We start from the raw sequence: 15,487 nt of genomic DNA, 5'->3' as shown, positions 1-15,487 counted from the left end.
AAAATCAACTCCCTCCAAAAACCATAACAAAAGGGAACCCTGTGGTACAAAAGTTTAGTCTGTTGTGTTTTCAGTGAGTTAAAGTAAATGATAAAAGGCTGCCACATCTGTGAGAACTTATTAACATTTCCTCTGAGTCTAAATTTTATTTTCTCCATTTTTAAAAAGAACATAACATCTTCCAGCCAACGTGATCGGGCTGGAGGGTGAGGAGCTTTCCAGGACAGCAAAATTCGACGCCGTGCCAGCAGTGAAGTGAAAGCGATAATATCCAGTTGCTTACGGCTAAGGTTCAGGGTGGCGTCCTCAGAAACACCACATAACTCCATTTTTTAGAGGTTTAAAATGAATTGTCCAAACTAACAGGATGTTAAATATAAAGATTATTTTGTATTAAAAACATCTAACTTTGTAGTCAGTGTCTGTCTGAAATGTGGAACCTCTGGAGATCACCACAGATGTGGGTGGGTGCTAATTGTGGGTGTTGCTTCCTTGAGGTTCCTTGAGAAAACTTGTCTAGTGGGTTGAGATTAGGTGACTGACTTGGCCACTGACGACAGTGTAACCGGCGGTTTGCACCTTGTTGTAAACCTTCTGTATTTCCTTCCATGAAGATGTTTCGTGATTGCACTTTTGCTTCCTGTCTGTAGGTTTAGTTTGACCTAATGATTTGATGTGGAAACACCCAAAGACCCTGCGATGTGATATTATCATTATTATCATACGTCACTCGCAATAAAATATAATTGTGCTTTTTAACATTTAGCAATATGTGAGTACTGAAATAACACACATTATGATTTAGGCATGTTTCTGATAATCTAACAATTAGCTGTGATAAATCATTACAAATCCCACATCTGTTGCCGTCCACTTTGACAGAAATGGACATTTAACTATTACATTTGTGCTCATCAACCTTCCTGTTGTATAGAAATATAGCCAGAATATAACCAGCGAGCTGCCTTTGCTCACTGACAAACACTCATTCAGATTGATGGCAACATGTCGGCAATCTGACTGCATTTGTAAATTAGACAGCAATCTTTTTTAAACCTTTGATAATCTCTCTGAGAGCGAGTGCAGTCAGGTCGAGTCAGGCACCAGTTGGCTCTGAATTTGTCGAGCTAAGTGTGTCCAGTTGTTTTTTTGTTCGCTGTTTTTTGAGCCCATTTAATTTAATTTTACTCGGCTACCGTTATCTCAGGACGATATGCATGTTTGTAGTATTCCTAGAGTAATGTAACTTTGTCCCTGAATGGATACAATATTGCAATTTTGCAATAGTATTGTGATACCATGCTGTATCGATTTCATTAAAATAAAAATCTACTTGTCCTGCTAATGATGACCTCCCTCTCTTTGGGCCTTGTATTTAAAATGACAAGGAAAAGTTATATAATGCAAACCCTGAAAGTTCGGGATAGATACAAGATGGCTGTAATTGCTCAGTAAACTTGCTTTTAAGCAAACATAATTATATATTTTAAATTGGGCATTTAAAGAACCAAATATATTATCAAGCCTGCTGTGCTTGAATATAAGCTTCAGTATAAGCATTGTGTTGTTGTGCAAAAGCACAATGCCTTGTCATCCACGTCCTCCATTGCGTATGGAGACATTACAGATGTGCGTTTGAGTGCTCCTCAGTAGCAGCTTTAATCCAGTGCACTTGTCATCACACGAACATCAGCCTGCTCTTTTCCCCAAATGGTTTTTCTCAGTCTCTTTATTTTTTTCAGGTATTAAGAAAGAAAAAAGGTTTAAGAGTTAGCTACTGACCAATGAAAAGAAGTCTTTCTGCTTTCCTATGTCTCTTTTGTAATTCATCCACAGTACAATGTAGCAGGGTCTGGTAGATTTCAGCCCCGCTTAAAGCATTAGCTTGGAGGGATTATCCCACCAGCTAAACATGCGGTCACCAGCAGCACGCATCCTGTCATACAATCACTCCAGAAGACACGTGCCTGCTTTACTACCTCTGATCAGCCTCACCAGCCCTGTAGCCCAGATGGACGCTGACCTCTGCAAGCTCTAAAATGTGACACTCGCATTTTTATTTGTCCAAATCTTAAAGAGCGATGCACTTACATTTATATTTTAGGTGACTTTTTTTTTTTTCATTACAAGCCTTTGTTTTCTGCCAGTTTGTCAGAACTTCCTGTCCGTTGCTGTCTTCAAAGACAACATTGTATTGGCTGCGCTTCATTTGCATGAAGTTGAGGTTTAGGCTGCTTTAAACAAATCAGGATATCTGGTGCTACCCAACACCTGTGGTAACTTCCTGAAAAACTGTTAAGCGATGTACTGCCAGTCTTATATAAGTGCTGAATGTCCAATTTCTCATCTTTAATATTGTTCGAAAACATTAAACATTAACTGTTTTTGCAGTGTAAGAGAAAGTTTGGATACCAGCCATCCGTGTTAGTTTGGGTTTGTAATCCCGGAGCAGACACCTACTTCAGGTGCAGATCAGTATTTGTGCTGGTAGGTGAGGTTGTAGGAGGCGGAGAGGTGTCCACCAAACAGCACTGGGAAGTAGTGAGAATGTCTAAGAATGTCACCACAGACATGTAGACCACATCCCACCTCTGTGGAAGCCTGTTTCCGCCACTAAAGAACAAAAAAAGGATCCATAACTCGAAATTTTGAGTTATTTTCTCAACATTTCAACTTTTTTCTCAAACTTTCGACTTACTTGAGTTAGTTATTAACTCAAAATTTTGAGAAAAGTGACTCAAAATATTGAGTTAGCGCTGCCAATCAGTAATCTATGTGAATGATGTAATTTCCTTGTTACCCGGAAGCTGAAGCCCTCAGGTACAAATGCTACAGCTAAGCTACCGGTATTACATCCAGTCATGAATGCACAGATTGCTCAGTATTTTCAGCGTGGCTTCAAAAATGATGAAATCCTTGTGTTATTAGCTGAATCACATGACGTTACTATCAGCAAACGTACTCGCGAAAGCGCCAATGTGTTGCAGTCCGGTTTGGAGTGTGCGTTGCTCTGCGCCATATGCTTCCAGGTAAGAAGAAAGTGACCTCATTCAAAGTATGAGTTAAAAGTAACTCAAAATTTTGAGTTATGTTTGTCCAAATTTCGAGTTAATAAGTTGAAACTTCGAGTTATGAACACCTGGTCTTTTTTTTGTTTGTTTGCGTTTTTTTTAGTGGCGGAAACGGGCTTCCATACACATCAGCCCATTTCAGCCACTAAAAAAAACAAAAAAAACAAGTATCCATAACTCGAAATTTCAACTAATTAACTCAAAATTTTCGAGTTAGCCCTGCCAATCAGTAATCTATGTGAATGAGGTCACTTTCTTGAGGTCACTGGCTCGGAAGCATATGGCGCAAAGTAACACGCACTGAAAACCGGATCGCAACACATTGGCGCTTTCGCGAGTACGTTTGCTGATAGTAACGTCATGTGATTCAGCTAATAACACAAGGATTTCATCATTTTTGAAGCCACGCTGAAAATACTCAGCAATCTGTGCTTTCATGACTGGATGTAATACCGGTAGCTTAGCTGTAGCATTTGTACCTGAGGGCTTCAGCTTCCGGGTAACAAGGAAATGACATCATTCACATAGATTACTGATTGGCAGCGCCAACTCGATATTTTGAGTCACTTTTCTCAAAATTTTGAGTTAATAACTAACTCAAGTCAAAATTTTGAGAAAAAAAGTTGAAATGTGGAGAAAATAACTCAGAATTTCGAGTTATGGAGCCTTTTTTTTTCTCTAGTGGCGGAAACAGGCTTCCATACACATCAGACTAAGGGAAGAGGATTCATTTTTCCACCAAGCAGAAGTTCAGAACTCATTCTGATGTTGCATTGTCACTCTTAGGTTTTGAAGGATTTTTTGATTGTGCTGCATCATTTTGATCCTTGGTGCCTTGTTTCAGAGATGACTCTGTGCTCAAATGTCACAAACACACATCATCACATCTGGTAGGGCTTTAAATCCTTCGTACGTTATATAACGTCTAAGTATAAACTTTGCACAAGTCACATGTCCGTTGCTGCCAATCATGTGTGTCATGATAAGGCTCTTTTTGATTTTAATTTGAATGAGCTGCTGATCCGGTTTTATCGCCTTGAATCAAAACAATGTTGCGCTGTGCATTACATCGGACTCAGGATTAACACCTGACAGCTGCCATCTGTTGTCACACAGTTACAAATATGAGCTGTGTTGTTTTAATGTTGGTTTTAACGCTTCTCCGTTAGGAGCTGTGATTCTGAGAGGTGGCTCACAGAGCCAACTTTACACTGAATATTAAATAATTAAGTAAATTCAGAACATGTGAGCTAAAGTTTCAGAACACTTTTTACATTTAATATAAAGCAGTGGCGCTAACCTTGAGCCACCTGTTTCACATTTATTTATTTTTGAATGAGACTGAATCACATCTTCTCTCACAGTGTTGGGTCATTCACACAGGTAGCATCAGAGCCCAGTTGGCACTTGACCAACGAGGCCACTGTGAGCCTCTGCCGAGCTGCCATGACTGACACACAAAGCAAGCTGTGCTGACAGCCTAAGATAAATGACCTGTTAACAGTCTCTGTCTCTCTGTTTTTCTTATCACATCTCTCACTCTGACTGTGATTGAATGAGCATATTGATCTTCCTCAGTGAGAACATGTGTCTAAACTGGATTTAAATAACTGAATTAGCCCTAAAAAGGCAATAAGCTTTGATGCTGCTGCATAGTCAAATGACTGCAACAGATTTAAGGGAGGCCTGATTGAACTGCAGATCAATATCGGAGACTTTCTAGCCTGAAGCCAAGAACATGTTGGCATTTCAAGACTCTCTTGTGAATTTCAAGGCATTCTGGGTCTCAGTACATTTAAAATCTCAGCTCTGTTTTTAAAAAAATATAAAATATTATTGAGTTCTTTTTTTGTAGACAAATAACCCCTTTTTCTCTAAATGCTAGCTTATAATAGCAGTTTCTCATGCTGCTCTTTAGAGGCTAATAATATTTAGTCCCCAGAATAAATACATTGATTGCAACACCATCAGGAACATAACATAAGGTTTACTTTGCACATAGCTCCTGTTGTGCAAACAAAAGTCGCTGCTTGATGCTTTGCTCAGCAAAAGTTTAAAATGCAACATTACAGTAAAGCCAACGAAACACACAAAAATGTGTATACAGATCACATGTGTCCAACTCAAGGCTCTTTATACATTTTAATAAGGCCTGTGTATCACTTTAGGTTCTTAAATGTATCAACTGAGCTGGGAAACTGAGTAGAGCATAAAGAGAGCCCCATTCTGCTCGATTATTCTGTTTGAATCCACATAGTAGCAAAGATACGGAGTCATAGATGAAGAACTGTTGCTTCAGAAAGTTGCTGGACTGAGAGGAGAAATGTAACTGCAGCATCATGTTTCTTTGAAAGTGAGCGAGCTGTAGTCATATTCAGGTTTGTTGTAAAACTGTAATCAGAATACATTATTTTGCTTGGCTAAATGTTGTAAACCCCTCAGTCATAAAAGGCTGAGGAATAGTGACATCACCCCGCTGGTCAGGCGGGTGGGGGCGTGGCCAACAAAGTTTGTGAACTCCATTGGCGCACATTTGGGATTGTCGTGCCAACAGGTGCAGCTTGAACTAGTAACACAGTTGCTTTATTCCACCAATTACTGCGGCGCTAGTGTAGCTAATAGGATTACTGATTAGCAAAGAAGTAAGTAAACATGTAACAGAAACAGAAACATGTCTCATAAACTCACATTTTATTCATGATAGAATATAGAAAACCAATCAAATGTTTCAACTGAGAAAATGTACCATTTTAGGAAAAGTATTAGTCTCATCTGGATTTGATGACAGCAATACTTTTCAGAAGTTGTGACAGGGTGATGTTTACCACTGCGTAGCATGCACTCGTTCTTTTTTAACAACAGTCCAAAAACATCTGGGAACAGAGCAGCTGTTAGATTTTTGAGAAAGCAATGTTTTCCCATTCTTGTTTGGTAGAAGATGGATTTGTTTGGTTTTTTTTGCGTGCAGTATTATGTGTGCAGTACCAGGACGGAAATAATAACCAAAACCTTCTTAAAAGCAAAGCTCTACTGGGAGGAAGGGTTGTATCAGGAATAAACTCTCTTCCAAATCAAACATGCAGATTTATCCACTGTCTCAGCTGAACTATGGACACGCACACGTACACTTACACTGATAAGCACACACTCATCCCCCTCCCTTTCCAAACACGGCGGGTCTGTGTGCCGAGCTGGAATGGTAGCGCTGTGCAGGGCGGCTGCTGTGTTCGCTTCGGATTACTCCTCACCCTCCACCCGATCCTGTGGCTTGTTATGTCTTTCACAAAGTTGTGCTGTGGACATTTATGTGCTTTTTGTGCAGAGGAGTTTTTTTGTTTCCTGTTCTCATGTTGTCCTACCATGGAAGCACAGCATGAGTAGAGTTCTCTTTTTTCCTCTTGTACTTTCCCATTGTAGTGTACAGTGGGGCAAAAAAGTATTTAGTCAGCCACCGATTGTGCAAGTTCCCCCACTTAAAATGATGACAGAGGTCAGTAATTTGCACCAGAGGTACACTTCAACTGTGAGAGACAGAATGTGAAAAAAAAATCCATGAATTCACATGGTAGGATTTGTAAAGAATTTATTCGTAAATCAGGGTGGAAAATAAGTATTTGGTCAATAACAAAAATACAACTCAATACTTTGTAACATAACCTTTGTTGGCAATAACAGAGGTCAAACGTTTACTATAGGTCTTTACCAGGTTTGCACACACAGTAGCTGGTATTTTGGCCCATTCCTCCATGCAGATCTTCTCAAGAGCAGTGATGTTTTGGGGCTGTCGCCGAGCAACACGGACTTTCAACTCCCGCCACAGATTTCCTATGGGGTTGAGGTCTGGAGACTGGCTAGGCCACTCCAGGACTTTCAAATGCTTCTTACGGAGCCACTCCTTTGTTGCCCGGGCGGTGTGTTTTGGATCATTGTCATGTTGGAAGACCCAGCCTCGTTTCATCTTCAAAGTTCTCACTGATGGAAGGAGGTTTTGGCTCAAAATCTCACGATACTTGGCCCCATTCATTCTGTCCTTAACACGGATCAGTCGTCCTGTCCCCTTGGCAGAAAAACAGCCCCATAGCATGATGTTTCCACCCCCATGCTTCACAGTAGGTATGGTGTTCTTGGGATGCAACTCAGTATTCTTCTTCCTCCAAACACTACGAGTTGAGTTTATACCAAAAAGTTCTACTTTGGTTTCATCTGACCACATGACATTCTCCCAATCCTCTGCTGTATCATCCATGTGCTCTCTGGCAAACTTCAGACGGGCCTGGACATGCACTGGCTTCAGCAGCGGAACACGTCTGGCACTGCGGGATTTGATTCCCTGCCGTTGTAGTGTGTTACTGATGGTGACCTTTGTTACTTTGGTCCCAGCTCTCTGCAGGTCATTCACCAGGTCCCCCCGTGTGGTTCTGGGATCTTTGCTCACCGTTCTCATGATCATTTTGACCCCACGGGATGAGATCTTGCGTGGAGCCCCAGATCGAGGGAGATTATCAGTGGTCTTGTATGTCTTCCATTTTCTGATGATTGCTCCCACAGTTGATTTTTTCACACCAAGCTGCTTGCCTATTGTAGATTCACTCTTCCCAGTCTGGTGCAGGTCTACAATTCTTTTCCTGGTGTCCTTCGAAAGCTCTTTGGTCTTGGCCATGGCGGAGTTTGGAGTCTGACTGGTTGAGGCTGTGGACAGGTGTCTTTTATACAGATGATGAGGTCAAACAGGTGCCATTCATACAGGTAACGAGTGGGGGACAGAAAAGCTTCTTACAGAAGACGTTACAGGTCTGTGAGAGCCAGGGATTTTCCTTGTTTGAGGTGACCAAATACTTATTTTCCACCCTGATTTACGAATAAATTCTTTACAAATCCTACCATGTGAATTCATGGATTTTTTTTCACATTCTGTCTCTCACAGTTGAAGTGTACCTCTGGTGCAAATTACTGACCTCTGTCATCATTTTAAGTGGGGGAACTTGCACAATCGGTGGCTGACTAAATACTTTTTTGCCCCACTGTATATTTCAGTGTTTTTCTGTAATGCTACCGATCTCCGACTTGTATCCCCATGTAATGTCTGTGTTGTGTGTGTAAGGTCAGGGGTGGGGGGGTGGGGGGGGGGGCTTTGATTAATAAAGCTTTGATTGATTGATTGATTGATTGGAAATAAGAAAGCACCCAAAGTACCATCAGCCGTTCATCAAGGTGGAAGCTATGGCTTATAGTAAAACGATAAAGTTAAGCTGACGGATGATTATACAGTTAATGTTTAAATGATGTTTGATGGGTTTGTTTGTTTTTTATGTCATGATGACAGTCACAGTGGTAAATTATGTGAAGTCACTGAAAAGATTCTGGTAGGATGTATGCAGTGAGAAATGTGTCTCATATCTTTCCACCCACAAGATAAACTATGAACTGTTTCTTATCACAGATGTGTGATCTCTATGAACGGTTCCAGTGTTTGGCTGGGTTAACTTATTCTAGGTTAATATTTATGGATTTAGCAGATTGTGTCAGTGTCTTTTCACAACTCGCTGATTGTTGATTCACACAGTCCATTCTTCCTGCAGCTGTTGCAACAGTGCCAATACTGTTTCAACCATAATAATATACATCAAATATAAAAACTGTATTTGTTTCCTACAGTCATACAACACATTGAACTGTTATTTGATAGGCTTAGGGTTAATTTTATGCAATTTTATTGCGCATTTTTATTTTTGAAGTACATCAACAATCAGGAATAAGAGTGTAGAGGGGTTAGAACATTGTTCAGTCCCTCAAAACTAAATTCCATTGAAATATCTAAGAGTATATAATCCTGATGAGTCATAGAATCCTCTTCATCCTCTTCATCACATTGGGACTAATATGTTTTTTCTCTCTTCTTCTTTCAGTAAAGAAAGCCAAACTCCACGGGCCCCCAGGTAAGAGCATATTATTTTGGCTCTTTGTCTGCTGCACTTTTTTTGTATATGCTATTTGTATTTCTACATTATTTCACAGTAAGTCACTTTAGTGATCTCCAACACTTGATACAGACATATTGACTCTGCAGTGTCTGTGTCCATGGAAAAACAGTATCCACTCATCACACTTTTTGTTTTGTCTTAGAGATCAAAAAAAGAAATATAAACAGTTTTCTTTACGTTTTGACAGAGTCCTCTTTTTAAGACCTTGACCTTTTTCTCACAGCCTGAGGTTTTGCACCAGTGTTAGAAGTCTTCAGTTTGTAGGCATGCTAAGACTTTAATCATGCACAGCTGAGGCTGGCGATGCTCTCATTAGTTTTGAAGATATTTAATAAGCAAAAATTGAATATTTTGAGCAGATGTTTGAAAAACAGCAAGAGGTGTCCTAATGTTTAAAAGTCCTCCAGTGACCTTGAACGCCTGACAGCATCAGAAATCATGCTCAGAGCTCAGTACAACAGATAGAAAGTTTGGCCTTGATGATTTTTGCACCCTTTAAACTGTCTCTGAACGGGGTGACCTGGACACTGGACGGGACGTGGGGGCGTTGGTGTCCTGCCATAGACGGCTGGAGGCCTCATCTCTGCTAACTGGAGTCACTGAACTTTAATATGTTTATCCTGTTGGTGCCGTTTGGAGCAACTTTAATGGAAATTTCTGACTAATATTGTAGCTTGTTGTTCATAAAGTTAATATTTTGGTAGTAAATGTATTTTATTAGGCAAATATGTATATGACACACATTTTTTTTGGATGCAGTTTGCTAACCTAGCTTACTAGTGTTAGCTGATATTACTCCATATAAAGTGTTTTATCCACATAAAGTCACTTCTGGCACCAAAAAAACAGGCATCTCCGAAAACGTTAGAGCACTTTTGCAAATATGCGATGTCTTGATAAATCGAGCAGGTATTTGAAGTTTACACAGCACCGTTCTCGCATGAAAATATCTTTAAAGTTTATTTTGTGACCCAGAAAGAGTAATATTTCAAACTCCGCCACTCTGTGTTCCTCCGCCACTGCCTCGTTTGAGTTTTGGACCAAATGGATTCTGGGATATTGCATTTCGTCATTTCAAGTCTGTGATTGGCTGGTTTTGTGGCACAAATATAACGGTGTACACAAAGAGTTGAGCGTGCGAGCGAGCGCAAATGGAAAAACTGAGCGAGAGGGGCTGCTACTGTGTGTGTGGATAATAGCAAACACTGAAATACATTTTTTGCACGCAGTAATGAATTTTGTTCACTCAAATTCAGCTTTTCTTCGCTCACAATAAATTTCTCCTCAAAATACAACACTTGCACCTGCAAACGTTTTTTACGTGCGCTCAGAATAGTGGCACAAAAATAACGCCATAGTAGTCAGAGTACCGGCTAGTGGATTTAAACCCAGATGGTTGCTATGAGGCAACAGTGGAGTTCAGTTGCCTATGGGCAATTTAGAATTGCCACTAACCGATCCCCACTAACTGCATGTCTTTGGACTGTGGGAGGACGTCAGAGTACCCGGAGAGAACCCTTGCAAACTCCCCACAGAAAGGCCCCGGCCAGGAGGTGGCTCAAACCCGGGGTCATGTACTTAAGTTGAATTAAAATGTGGAAATAAAAGTTTGTCAGTCCAAAAAAAGGGTACATTTGGATCTACTAACCAGATGTTAGTCAAACGCTTGTTTGAATCTCTCTGTGGCTGCACAGACGTGTCACAAAGCTGAAAAACCATTTTTCAAACGGTTCCTTTTCACACATGAAGCATCAACGATTCAATAGCCAGTCAAGAGTGGGACTCCCTCTTCCCGCACATTTTTGTCCTTTGTTTTTTAAACAGTTTTGCTGGCTGCAGCTGTTTGTCCTTCCATCTTCTCTCCAGGCGATGATGACGGTAGAACAACAGCAAAGAGTGGGAGATTGAGAAATCAAGCTGGAGGACTGGAGAAGGAAATCAATAGATCATCACAGACAAAGGGCCACCTGCTAGCCTGAAATGACTACGTGTCATCCCGGCATAAAGGAGACGATGGAGACAAATCTCTGTTTCTTTAGTAGACAGAGACAGACTCCATACACGAGCGATTTGTCACTGGCTGCCTTTGGCCTCTGATTGACGAGCAATTTCTCAGAGCAGGAGGGCGAGATTTGAATCCAGGGTGCATGAAATGGGACAATGGTGGTTGTGTCGGTGGCACCTGTGGTGTCCTGTAGTTCCTCTGAACTACCTGCAGTAGGACACTGTAAACACATTAGTTCACAAAAGTCTTTTTTTCCTATCTCGGCCTGCTTAAACACGGTCTGTTCTCTTGTTTTCCACTGTTATACATTATGATGATTGACAGTCCAGCCGAGTTTGTTTGTTTTTGTGCCAAATTGTGATAGTCCTCATTTTGGAAGTTGTCTGATGCACACTGGAAGTACTGGAGCTCTCTGTTCACAACTTGTAATTTTCTCATTGGAATGACCTGAAATCACACACCACCTCCTCCCCCCAGCCGTAACACCCAGTCACGTCAGTGAAAGAGAATAAGCGCAGGGCTGCTTCCTGTTGGGTGACATGAGTTTGTCCCACTCTAATGCCCCAGTTTTAAAAACCTGATCTGATTTTATCTTAATAGTAAGAAGCAATAGATTGTTTGCCTGGGGGGGAGCTGGCTGCTGTCCCAGGGCCCTCCTGAAATCTCATGGGTGGATGACCTCTGAGGGATGTTAGCTGATTTGTGTCACTTTATTAGTTTAGAAGATGTAACTTTTATCTTGTTTTTAGGCTCTGGAGACATTAATCTCAGCTAGTCTGAGGGTCCAAAGCTATACAGCACCCAGCAAGCATTGGGTTTCGGTGCAAATATTAAAATATTATTAATAGTGATTTTTGTTTTTCATCCAGAGCCATAAGCAGGTCAGTTGTTGCTGAGCAAGAGTACTTAGGATAAGCTGAACACCATTTGTAAAGGTTCACAAGCAGCAGTTGATTTGTAAACATAACCAGGAAGTTAAAAAAACAAACAAAAAGTAAAAATTAGAAAAATTACCAAATCAAAACAAGAAGAAATAAAGTTCACAGAACTGATCTGTCCCCAGAAAAACCACAAACACTGCAGTCAGCTGACAAACCTCCAACATATTTGTAGTTCTTTTATTTTTTTATGTTCTATACTTTAAGAACCATTATCTCCAGACCTACAGTTCAGCTGCGACACATGAAAACACTTGTGCATAACTGTAGTATTATTTGTCTTCTACTGGATGTGTTTGAGCAAATTTGAGCATATTGCTCCAGTTCTGACCTCCTCACACTGGCTTCCAATTCAATTTAGGCTCTATTTTAAAATCCTTTATTGGTTTTTAAATCCTTAAATGGTCTGGCACCTGTATATTTGTCTGATCTGCTGAAGCCCTGTGTCCCCCCCCGGCTCACTCCGGTCAGCTGAGCATGTATTGCTCTCAGTCCCTAAATCACGTTTGAAACTTAGAGACCGAGCGTTGTCTATTGTGGCCCCGAGGCTTTGGAGTGATCTTCCTCTGCCTATTAGACAATCTACATCAGTGCTGGTTTTTAAATCCAGACTAAAAAGTCATTTTTATTTGCTGGCCTTTGACTCAGTGGGTAACTGACACTATAATTTTATTGTTATTTATTTACTGTATTTATTATTCTTATTGTATTTTTTAGATTTCTGCTGTACAGCACTTTGTTTGGCCATGTTTTGTTTGTGCTACATAAATAAACTATGGTTTGGTGTTATGGAGTCAGAGGCCACTTAAGATGTTCACATGGACCATTCCACGGCTCATTCAATTGAATGCTTCCCTTTTAAATAATGTCAGAATTTCAAACATCTGCTATGACAGCAGATTTTTATTATTTTGATTTATTTTTATTATATACTAAGGGGCCTGACACTACTTACTGTCTGGGTTAGAGGTTTGGGATGTAAGAGTAATGCTCATGACACAAGTCATTAAAAACGACTGTGTCAGTTTAATAGTAAATCAAATGGTTTCCTGCATCTTTAAAAAAAAAAAAAGTTAATTGTCCATCTTACCTGTTTTTAGTTTTACGTTTCAGCTGAAGTTGAGTCAGTTAAAATATTTAGGTGTTGCTTGTTAAAAGAAATCATTATCCCTCAAAACAAGAGACTATTTATCAGTTTTGTTTAAACACAAACTCGTCTCGAGCCTCGTTCTTTTCCATATCTGACAGCTTGCTCATTAGCAGAAGTGGCTATATAGCTGTGATGGTTCACTGCTGCCTTGTAACTGCAGAGGAATCCCTCACCCTAATGAGTCAATAGTGCTGGTGTAATGAGGCAGGCCTGTCTCTGCACAGCCTGAACCTGTTGTCTGACTTATTGCAGCTCCTCCCAGTTAACAGTGTATTCATAAACTGCATAGCTGCCCCAGAGGACAGTATTATTCCCTATTAGAAAAAGAAATCTAGGTTCAATACAGAATGGAGACGTGCAGTAAGGCTCTACGGTGTCGGTTAAACAAACAGGCATGGAAAGTTTTTCTACTGGAGGGCAGACGAACTCCAGAACAAGCTGATGCACAGAAAAGAGTTTGCTTAGGAAGAACAGGGACGACTCAGACTTCACTGTCATTTCCTGGTCTTGACCAATATTTTCAGGCTTTCTGAAGTTTCTCTTTGGGCATTGGCTGCTTTTCACTCATTTTCAGTCCAGTCTTTGTACCTGACCATTTTCAGAGAAATATTGTATGTATGTTTTTTAATTTTTTGTCCTTTATTGTAAGCCTGTTAACACTGACTTATCAGTCATTCAAGCATTACTAACTCGACCACCTAACTTGATGAAATCCTTGTTCCTAGCAGAAGCATTCATGCCCAAAGAAATAAGAAAAAATCAAAGACCTGACACTGACTGAGAGATGCAGCTGGTCGATCCATCCACTGCTCACTGCAGCATCATCAGAAATGGCCTCAAAAAGCTACTCTCAAGAAAGAGAAAAGGCTGAGTATGCTAAACAACACAAGAACTGGACTGAAAATCAGTGACAACAGAATAATGTGACATTTTTTGGTTCAAATCATAGTCAGTGTGATGGCTGCATGCAACCACACAATTGAGATACTTAGATAATATTCATTTGGTCTTTTGTCTTATGTTTACGTTATGCTCTAAAGCTTCTGTGATCATAAGTTAACTAATTTGATATTTTGAGTTTACCTGTAATGCATGACAGCACTAAGCTATAGCCCAAATGGTGGCATAGACTTTGCTTTGCATTGTTTGTTATTTTATATAGGTATATGTTATACTGATTATATTTCTGCTCTTTCTGAGTTACCTGACCTCCGCTCCAGTCCTTCCTGGTTTGGCTGAAAGAGGAGGCTGAGGGTGGAGCTGGTTTAAATGCAGAAGCCAATAAAGTGGACTGGACCATCTATTGTGATCATGCAGGGGGGAATGGGGTTCTTCTTGAATGATGGTTAGCTGTTATCTCTTTAGTTTTCACCTTTGGTGTATATCATGGTTTATTCATTTGCTATATAACTGGAGCTGTTTCTCATTTGGGCAGGTCAGTTTGTTGAGTTATGTTTTTGTTAAGTGACTTTTGAGTAGCGTTCTGTTAAGTTAACCTCTTTTATGGGCCCCCTTGGTTCTTAAAAACTTTATTTTTGTTATTTTGAATTTTTGTAATCATCTTGTCCTTTTTGGGGGTATAATAAAATCCTTTTTTTTTTTTTGAAGATTACATTTGTGCCTGTGTGTTCCTGGCTGCTTGGATCATGACAGTCAGTATGTCTTGATACATGCTCAGTCATCCAGGTCGTGACAATTTGCGTTTCTCCCACTGAAAACGTGACGTCCAGATGAACAGAATCAACCTTTTGGCAGAGTCAGTACGTATAGAGGAGGTCAGGAGAAAACCACAGTCATCTATAAAGGCGTCCCCAACTTTTTTTGCAACACCGGTTTAATATCAGACAATATTTTCACAGACCGGCCTTTAAGGTGTCACGCATAAATAAAACAAAATAAAATGACAAGACCAAGACAAAAACTGTGGTATTTTGTAAATATAATAATAAATAATAATAATAAATAAATTCGCTGTGTAATTGTGTAACTTTATTAGCAGCGTCCTCCTGAAATGCACCAACAACATTGAGAGTGACATCCTCCTCTCTGCCCCTTAATGCTCTGTGGTTGCTATGGTAACATGTAAATAAGACACACAACTACAAAGAACAGGGAAACCGAGTTAACAATAAAACTCCTGAAAGCCAATCAACCATACAATGGGATATTCCTTTTTCACCAAGGCTATTTATTTTGGGGGACCCATCACTCCTTAAATATGCTCAGCCTAAGGCTGCTGAGTGGGTACAGACTGCATTGATGCTGGGGCGTAAACTCATTATCTCCCAGTGGAAGGCTCCTTCCACCCCACCTGTCTCTGTATGGCATATTCAACTAGGGAG

The 15,487-nt window shown here is 40.3% G+C and overlaps 1 protein-coding gene and 1 long non-coding RNA gene across 9 annotated transcripts in view; both read left to right on the top strand.

Moving 5' to 3' along the window:
• unc13ba (unc-13 homolog Ba (C. elegans)) overlaps positions 1 to 15,487 on the top strand; it is a 207,586-nt gene that overhangs the window by 10,011 nt on the left and 182,088 nt on the right. For all 8 annotated transcript variants that reach the window (XM_085179929.1, XM_085179932.1, XM_085179931.1 and 5 more), the window contains exon 2: positions 8,978 to 9,007. In XM_085179929.1, coding sequence (XP_085036055.1) covers positions 8,978 to 9,007 — 30 coding nt within the window. The remainder of the gene's footprint in view (positions 1 to 8,977; positions 9,008 to 15,487) is intronic.
• LOC146506172 (uncharacterized) lies at positions 9,014 to 14,050 on the top strand. The gene is made up of 2 exons (XR_014877180.1): positions 9,014 to 11,872; positions 11,906 to 14,050. It is a non-coding gene; the product is annotated as an uncharacterized LOC146506172 (long non-coding RNA).

This window comes from Neolamprologus multifasciatus, chromosome 12 (genome assembly GCF_963576455.1).
Source record: "Neolamprologus multifasciatus chromosome 12, fNeoMul1.2, whole genome shotgun sequence".
Taxonomy (NCBI): Eukaryota; Metazoa; Chordata; class Actinopteri; order Cichliformes; family Cichlidae; genus Neolamprologus; species Neolamprologus multifasciatus.
Note: the sequence above shows the minus strand (reverse complement) of the source record. Positions and strands in the feature narration are given on the sequence as shown.